Source organism: Chiloscyllium plagiosum, chromosome 1, assembly GCF_004010195.1.
Source record: "Chiloscyllium plagiosum isolate BGI_BamShark_2017 chromosome 1, ASM401019v2, whole genome shotgun sequence".
NCBI classification, from domain to species: Eukaryota; Metazoa; Chordata; class Chondrichthyes; order Orectolobiformes; family Hemiscylliidae; genus Chiloscyllium; species Chiloscyllium plagiosum.
In genome coordinates this window covers 73,159,430-73,168,710 of record NC_057710.1, presented here as the reverse complement: position 1 = coordinate 73,168,710, position 9,281 = coordinate 73,159,430, and the positions used below count along the sequence as shown (strand labels likewise).

Here is a 9,281-nt window from a genome sequence, read left to right as displayed (position 1 = left end):
AGGACCCAGCACCATTCCTTGTGGCACTCCACTGGTCACAGGCCTCCAGTCTGAAAAGCAACCCTCCACCACCACCCTCTGTCTTCTACCTTTGAGCCAGTTCTGTATCCAAATGGCTAGTTCTCCCTGTATTCCATGAGATCTAACCTTGCTAATCAGTCTCCCATGGGGAACCTTGTCGAACACCTTACTGAAGTCCATATAGATCACATCTATTGCTCTGCCCTCATCAATCTTCTTTGTTACTTCTTCAAAAAACTCAGTCAAGTTTGTGACACATGATTTTCCATGCACAAAGCCATGTTGATTATCCCTAATCAGTCCATGCCTTTCCAAATACATGTACATCCTGTCCCTCAGGATTCCCTCCAACAATTTGCCCACCACTGAAGTCAGCCTCACTGGTCTATAGTTCCCTGGCTTGTCTTTACCGCCCTTTTTAAACAGTGGCACCACGTTTGCCAACCTCCAGTCTTCTGGCACCTCACCTGTGATTGTCGATGATTCAAATATCTCAGCAAGAGGCCCAGCAATCACTTCTCTATCTACCTTTAACCATTTCAAGACACCCAGCACTTCCTCCTCTGTAATCTGGACATTTTGCAAGATGTCACCATCTATTTCCCTGCAGTCTATATCTTCCATATCCTTTTCCACAGTAAATACTGATGCAAAATATTCATTTAGTATCTCCCCCATTTTCTGTGGCTCCACACAAAGGCCGCCTTGCTGATCTTTGAGGGGCCCTGTTCTCTCCCTATTTACCCTTTTGTCCTTAATATATTTGTAAAAACCCTTTGGATTCTTCTGAATTCTATTTGCCAAAGCTATCTCATGTCCCCTTTTTGCCCTCCTGATTACCCTCTTAAGTATACTCTGACTTTCTTTATACTCTTCTAAGAATTCTCTCGATCTATCCTGTCTATACCTGACATATGCTTCCTTCTTTTTCTTAACCAAACCCTCAATTTCTTTAGTCATCCAGCATTCCCTATACCTACCAGCCTTCCCTTTCACCCTGACAGGAATATACTTTCTCTGGATTCTTGTTGTCTCATTTCTGAAGGCTTCCCATTTTCCAGCCATCCCATTACCTGAGAACATCTTGTCAGAGGCAGGGCAGAGGTCTGGCTTTCAATGTCATCCCTTACTCTTCCTCCATGTTTCCAATGGCCCCTGATCAGAGGCCCCTCCTTAACCAGTCAGCTGGTCACCCAGTGGGAAACATGGTGATTAGGGAATTATTAAATGACCATTTAAGGGCCATTTACAGATTGAGAAGGTCACCAGGGATCTTCTGGCCTTGAACTTGATTGGTGAGGCCATGAGAAGGGGATGAGTATCTGTCCAGGGTCTCAATGAGTATCTGTCCCAATCATTTCCCTTGCTCTGTAACCCCAGGGAGGTGAAAGGTGTGCCCACATTATGCAGCAGACTTTGCTTGCTGATGATCTTGTCAACAGTGACTATGTGTTATAAAATATAAAGAACAGGTCAAGGTGTTTGAAACACAGTTTCAAGATATAAATACCATACCCCATAATAATGCATTTATTACAAACTGAACTTGTTCTATCTATTTCTGTCAGTGAATGACCCAGAGGTGTCATATCTAATGAGTGTAAGTAGCCTTGCTTTCTGAGGAGACATCATTACCCACAAATTCAGAAAGCAGATATGGTTGTTGAAGAATAAAAACATTCCTATAGTTGCCTGGAAACCAAATATTTAATGCACTGAGTGAGGGAAAGGCCTTTCATTAGGTAATAGCATTATGTTCACAAATCCATATAGTTAAATGGATGCCGTCAATAATTTCTTGGAATTTGCAGTGCAGTGAAATGAGATGGTTTACTATCCTGTAGGAAAGTACAGAGTGTTATTGAATTGTGAGCCTTTATAGTACACTCTAATTTGACTAATAACACATTTCTCAAATTCTGCAGTTCCACTCCTCAGGAAATCATTTAATGCGCATCAAAAGGATTTTTCTAACTTTTCCTTTATGACACCAACAACATTTTGTGGGATCTGATTTTAGCGGAAGACTATTTGTTTTCAGCAAAATTGATTTCACTGGAAAAAAAATACAACAGTCAGAACTTTCTGCTCTCTTGTACTGAATCTGTAATGGTGAGAAATTTGGAAAAGTACAGCAGCAATCAAAACAATCAGAATCATGGCATTGGGGAAAAAAAATCTCAATTTTTCCTTTTAAAGTTTAAATAATGACTTCCATGTCTGGACATTCATCTTACTCTGTCTTCACAACATTCCTCCATGGACAATATCTTTCCTCACCCTTCGTCCAAGCTTCAGCCTCACCATATCATTGCACCTGATCTCGATCCAGTTCTTTCACCACTTACGCCCCTCCAGGCTTTACTTTACACCTCGGGTACACTTGACATTTGCATACTTTTACCAGGTTGCTCTGTGTACGGGGACACCCATGTATTTCATTTCTCCTATATACATCAGATCCATTTTATGGTTCTTCGCTTCATTTCTTTGTGCTCACTCACCTTTTTGCTTCATTTGGAGGTTGCCAGTATGTAATGCAGTTAAGTGCAGAGGAGGAGACAGGCAATTTGTCATGGTGGGCAGTACTGAACTGACAGTACTGTTAAGGTGTTGGCTATGTCTCTATACAGCACCATGCTAGGTCAGTGTTACTGCAGCCACCAAACTCATCACAGAAGATCGCTTAACATTCTGTTCATGATGTTTCCTCTCTTACCCTTTCTATCATGGTTTTGAGCCATGCTAAAAGACCTTTATTCCTTAATTGGAAGAAAATATTGATCATAAATCATTGGCTAATTGGAAAGTAATTACTATTCCACATTAGCGATAAAAACAGAAACTCAAATGCACATGCCATGAAATAACAAATGAGAAAAGTCTTTAACCTATAAAGTAGGTAGTCAGCATTTGTCAGGACAAAGACATCTCCCAAGCATTTTTCTCATTTTTCTGGTTGTATTAAGTTTGGGGTTTCAAAACATCAGGAAGGTTAAACTATATGTCACACATAGTGTATCATTAAAAATGTGACATTCTTGCACGCATGTTTTAATCGTGATTCCCATTTCTTTTGAGTCAAGGGATGTAAGTAATTTGCATTGAAACATGTATTTTAAAAAAGAAAGAAACTATTATACATGCTGCTCTGGAGAATCTACAAACTACCATTTGTTTGCTGATCCCCAAGGAATAACTCCTGAAATGTTTGTGATTTTCCTGTCATGAATGATGAGGAGCATTTGTTTTACAAGTTATCTAATCTTTGATAGAAACTGTTTTATTTCAGAGTATAGATCAGAATATCATCTGAAGGAAATTTTTTGCTTGATATCATGATTTAATATTCTGCCTAAGAATTTAATTTTAATAATTTTGTTCATTCACTTTGTGTCTTTTCTGCTGAGTAAAGTTACTTTATAATAATTTTATTTTCAGGGAAAGATCTTAGTGGATTTTAAATTTTCCTTCTCAAACCTTGGAAATTAGCAGAAGTCTGAAAAGCACCTCCTGAGTAACTGAGATTTCACCATGAAAAAATTTAACAGCACTGTAGCTGCCAACAGTGAGAACGTAAGTGCAACACAAACATTTTCCAGTTCTGTTCATTCTAAGCCTTTTGTCTAATTGAAAATTTAAAATAATGCAAAATAACTTAATAAATTCTCAAAAAAATATCAATACATCTCAACAGTTTGCACTGGGGACCAAAGAATGCCAAAAAACTCTGAATTCCATAAGATAGAAGTAGGGAACAACAACTGCATATTTGAAAAATATAACCCACAAACTGTTTTTCAGATGGGGTACTCATATACTTTCTTCTACATTGACTTTCATTTGAGTTGGGTAACTGTATTATTTAACTGTACTAATTCTCATCCAGTGTTTTGGAATATGTTTGTTCAGTATTTTTACAAGACTGTAATCGTAAATTCATAACTAACACCTCTGTTTTGTTTGCTTTGTGTGCTTGATTTCGTTCAGCCGCAATTTTAGTCCATTTTTATCTTGGATTAGGTGAACATGGGTATGTAAGAACTCAACTATTCTGCATTTTGAGGTTTATTTTCTTTGATATTTACCAACTTTGTTAAACATTATGGCTGCACCTTGTTCTACATAATCTAGCACTGCGCATGTCCAAATTGTGCCTATTAAAGTCAATGAGGAAAAATAAAAAGCATCAAAGTTCTACTTGCTTTCATGCAACAAGTCTGACAAATACAATGTGATCTTGATTATCCTGCTATCATTAAATGATTGAACATTGCTAAGAAGGTGGTGTCAATGTAGACAGATCTAAGTCAATGAGTTATATGTGCATAAGCGGGCCAGGTACTGGCAGGTGGGATTAGATTGGGTTGGGATATCTGGTCAGCATGGATGGGTTGGGCCGAAGAGTCTGTCTCCATGCTGTACATCTCTATGACTCTGTGATGCTAAGTATATGCATATTACGAGAAGAGGAGGTGCCGGAGCAATATATATATAAATTTCAAAGTCTTGTGCTGCAGTGATGGTGTCCTTACCTCTGAGCCTGAAGATCTGGATTCAAGTCTTAGCTGCTCTGGACGTGTGTCACAACACATCTGAATTGGTTGATTAAAAATATCTATATAAACTTTAGTACTGAGTTAGATGGTAACATATACTATTATTGGGGAATTAAGATTGACAAGGTTCCTCTGGCACTTAAAGTGAGTCACAGCTGACAATTAATAAAGACAACTGTTAGATGAAGATTCCAATTCAATTTGACTGTTACAGTAATACCTCTACTGATAAGACTGGGAAGGATTCCTGCACTCAACTTATTATCAGCTTTTTTGGACAATGGCCTTCCCTCCATCGTAAGGTTAAAAGTAGAGATATTTGCCAATAATTGCTAAAGTGTTCAGCAGCATTCACAACTCCCCAGATATTGAAGCCATTCTTATCCAAATGCAGCAAGACCTAGACAATAGTCATTCTTGGGTTAAATAAGTGAAAGTAAAATTTGTGCCACACAAGTACTAAGCAATGGCTATCCCCAACAAAAAAAAAGAGAGAATCTAACATCAGCCCTTGATATTCAATGGCATTACCATCACTGTCTCTTCTCTTGTTGACTTCTTGAACTGCTGCAGTCCAAATGCTGCAAATTGACCCACAACACGGTTAGGGAGAGAATTCCACGATTTTATCCAGTGACACTCAAGGAACAGAGAGGTATTTTGAAGTCAGGATGGTGAGTTGCTTGGAGAACAACTAGCATGTCATGTGTTTCCATGTATCTGCAGTCCTCCTACTTCCGAATGGTAGTGACCATGGATTTGAAAATCAATTAATTAGTAATTTTGTAAAACAGCCACAAAATGGAGACAATATCCTTGGGGGGGAGGCAATGGCCTAGTAGTATTATCGCTGGATTGTCAACCCAGAGACCCAGAATGTTCTGGGCATCTGAGTTTAAATACTGCCATGGCAGATAGTGGAATTCAATAAATATCTGGAATTAAGAGTTGAATGATGTCTATGAATCTATTGTCGATTGTCAGGAAAATCCCATCTGGTTCACAAATGTCCTTTTAGGTAGGGAAACTGCTGCCCTAACCTGGTCTGGCCTACATGTTACTCCAATTCTACAGCAATGTGGTTTATCTTAACTGCCCTCTGAATGATTAGGGATGGGCATTGAACACTGCCTGGCCAGTGAGGCCATCATCCTGTGAATGAATAAAGAAAAAAAGATGTTTTAAATTTTAAGGAATAAATTCATGGGATATGAGCATTGCTGGCTGGACCAACATTTATCGTCTGTTCTTAGTTGCCATTGAGAAGATGATGGTGAGCTGCCTTCTTGAACTGCTGCAGTCCAAATGCTGCAAATTGACCCACAACACGGTTAGGGAGAGAATTCCATAATTTTATCCAGTGACACTCAAGGAACAGAGAGATATTTTGAAGTCAGGATGGTGAGTAGCATGTCATGTGTTCCCATGTATCTGCAGTCCTCCTACTTCCAAATGGTAGTGACCATGGATTTGAAAACTGCTGTCTAAGAAATCTTGGCAAATCTCTGCAGTGCATCTTGTAGCTGGTACATATCACTGCTCCTAAGTGTCAATGGTGGAGGAAGTGAATGTTTGCAGATGTGATACCAACGTGTTTTGTCTTGAATGGTGTCAGCTTCTTGAATGTTCTTAGAGCTGCACTTATTCAGAAAAGTGGGAGTATTCCAACACTTGTGCCTTATAGATGGTGGACAGGTTTCAGAGAGTCTGGAGGTTAATTACTCATCAGAGAATGCTAAGCATCTGACCTGCTCTCTGGCTGCTCCAGTTCATGTTATGGTCCACGATAACACCAAGATGTCAACAAGAGAAGTGACAGTGATGGTAATGCCATTGAACATCAAGGGCTGATGTTAGATTCTCTCTTTTTTTTGTTGGGGATAGCCATTGCTTAGTACTTGTGTGGCACAAATTTTACTTTCACTTATTTAACCCAAGAATGACTATTGTCTAGGTCTTGCTGCATTTGGATAAGAATGGCTTCAATATCTGGGGAGTTGTGAATGCTGCTGAACATTTTAGCAATTATTGGCAAATATCTCTACTTGTAACCTTACGATGGAGAGAAGCCATTGTCCAAATAATCTGATAAGTTGAGTGCAGGAAACTATACATGGAACTCTTTTGTGTGTGAAGCTTTATATGTTAGTGATTGTAACATGGTCACATTTGATATAAGAATTGGAAAGCTGACTAAAACCTGAACAAAATTGCCAAATTTTAGGAGAAACAATGTTATGAGAACTTCTTTAGATGTGCTTGAGAAGTGTTGTCAGAATGAGACCGAAAGTTTGAACATGGTGAGGTGATTGATGGAATAGTAGACTTGCTTCAGGAAGGGGACTTTGCATGCAGAGGACCAATGTGTACCTTTTGTGAAGACTATGTGCCAAACTTAAAAGCAGTTCAGTCTACTCAGAATAAGGTGACCAAACAATCTGACATCAGTAAAACATTTATCCTCTTGAAGAAAAATGACAGAATTTAAATGGTTTTATTATCGAAAGAAACTTGCCCTGAGTATAAGAAAAACATCAGTTGGCATTGAAAACAATGACTCTGTATTATATATGGCAAGAATTTTTTTTTTTAGATAAGGTAGCACGATGGTTCAGTGGCTAGCACTGCTGCCTCACAGTGCCAGGGACCTGGGTTCGGCTCTACCCTCGGCGGACTGGTGGAGTTTGCACATTCTCCCCATGTCTGTGTGGGTTTCTTCTGGGTGCTCCGGTTTCTTTCCACCGTACAAAGTTGTGCAGATTAGGTAGACTGGCCATGCTAAATTGCCCACAGTGTCTGGGAATGGGCAGGCTAGGTGGATTAACCAATGGAAATGTAGGATTACAGGGATAGGGTATGGGATGGGTCTGGTTGGGATGCTCTTCAGTGGGTTAGTGTGGACTTGATGGGTCAAATGACCTGCTTCCACACGATGGGGTTTCTGTGATATTAAGTAAAAATTAGGAAAAGTTCAGGTTGTAAGTTTGCCCACTGAGCTGGTACATTTGTTCTCCGATGTTTCATCACCATGTTAGATAACATCATCAGTGAGCCTCCAGTGAAACACTGGTGTTCTGTCCCACTTTCTATTTATGTGTCTGGGTCTGTACCGGTTCTTTTTCTCAGAAGTTGGTAAATGGGGTCTGAATCAGTGTGTGTATTGATGGAGTTCTGGTCTGAATGCCAGGCCTCTAGGAATTCCTGTGTACGTCTGTGTTTAGCCTGTCCCAGGATGGATGTGTTGTCCCAGTCAAAGTGGTGTCCTTCTTTGTCTGTATGTAAGAGTTCTAGTGATAGCTGGTCATGTCTTTTGATGGCTAGTTTCCTGCTTGCCTGTCTGATGTAGTGTTGTTGTAGTTCTTGCAGGGTATTTTGTAAATTACATTTGTTTTGCTGGTTGGTGGTATAGGGTCCTTTAGGTTCATCAGTAGCTGTTTTAGTGTGTTGGTAGGTTTGTGGGCTATCATGATGCCAAGGAGTCGGAGTAATCTGGCAGTCATCTCTGAGATGTCGATGATGTATGGTAGTGTGGCGAGAGTCTCTGGGTTTGTTGTGTCTTGTTTGGATTTGCTGGTTAAGAATCGGCAGACCGTGTTTATCAGGTACCCCTTGTGCTTTAATATGCTGCATCGGGTTTTTTTTCTGCTGTTCGTAGTTCCTGGATGCTGCAACGTGTTGGAGCCTATTTAAATAATGTCCTGATGCAAGTCCATTTGTGGGTGTTGGGGTGATTGCTCCTGTAGTTGAATATCTGGTCGCTCTGCGTTACTTTCTTGTAGTTCTCCATTGACTGTTTGTTTCACTGCGACATCTAGGAGGAGAAATCTGTTGTTGTTCTTTTCCTCTAATTTGTTCTGTTTAGTGATAACAAAGGTGTCATCCACATAGCGGACCCAAAACTTGGATTGGGAGGGCTGTTCTTTTTAGTCTCTACATCACTGCTTTGGCTAAGAATCCTGATATTGGTCTCATGGGTTTCCCGTTGATTTGTTTGTAGGTCTTGTCATTGAGGTGAAGTGAGTTGTGAGGAATAGGTCTACTCACTTGAGGATGCTGTCCTTGCTGATGGAGTTGGTGCTGTCTAGTATTTGTGTCCTTGGTTCATCTCGTGGTACAGCCGGTGTGTCTTTGGCCAGAGTGATGTTTATTGATATGAATAGGGCCGTTACATCCAAAGGGGACTGATATGGAAGGGGAGGGAAATATATCCCTGGTGGTGGGGTCTGTTTGGAGGTGGCGGATATGACAACGGATAATACACTGTACATGGAGGTTGGTGGGGTGGTAGGTGAGGACCAGTGGGGTTCTGTCCTGTGGTGGTTGGAGGGGCGGGGCTCAAGGGCAGAGGAGCGGGAAGTGGAAGACATGCGGTGGAGGGCACCGTCGACCACGTCTGGGGGGAAATTGCGGTTCTTGAAGAAGGAGGCCATCTGGACTGTACGTTTTTGGAACTGGTCCTCCTGGGAGCAGATGCGGCGGAGACGAAGGAATTGGGAATATGGGATGGCGTTTTTACAGGGGGCAGGGTGGAAGGAGGTGTATCTAGGTAGCTGTGGGAGTCGGTCGGTTTATAGTAAATGTCCGTGATGATTCGGTCGCCTGAGATAGAAATGGAGGGGTCTAGGAAGGGGAGGGAGGAGTCTGAGACGGTCCAGGTGAATTTGAGGTCAGGGTGGAAGGTGTTGGTAAAGTGGATGAACT

General features: G+C 40.8%; 1 protein-coding gene across 2 annotated transcripts in view; it reads left to right on the top strand.

Moving 5' to 3' along the window:
- The first annotated feature begins 3,540 nt into the window (after window positions 1-3,540).
- Window positions 3,541-9,281, top strand: part of pde4d (phosphodiesterase 4D, cAMP-specific) — a 1,194,146-nt gene continuing 1,188,405 nt past the window's right edge. For both annotated transcript variants that reach the window (XM_043689211.1, XM_043689292.1), the window contains exon 1: window positions 3,541-3,597. In XM_043689211.1, the coding sequence (XP_043545146.1) occupies window positions 3,556-3,597 (42 nt within the window). In that variant the 5' untranslated portion in view covers window positions 3,541-3,555. The remainder of the gene's footprint in view (window positions 3,598-9,281) is intronic.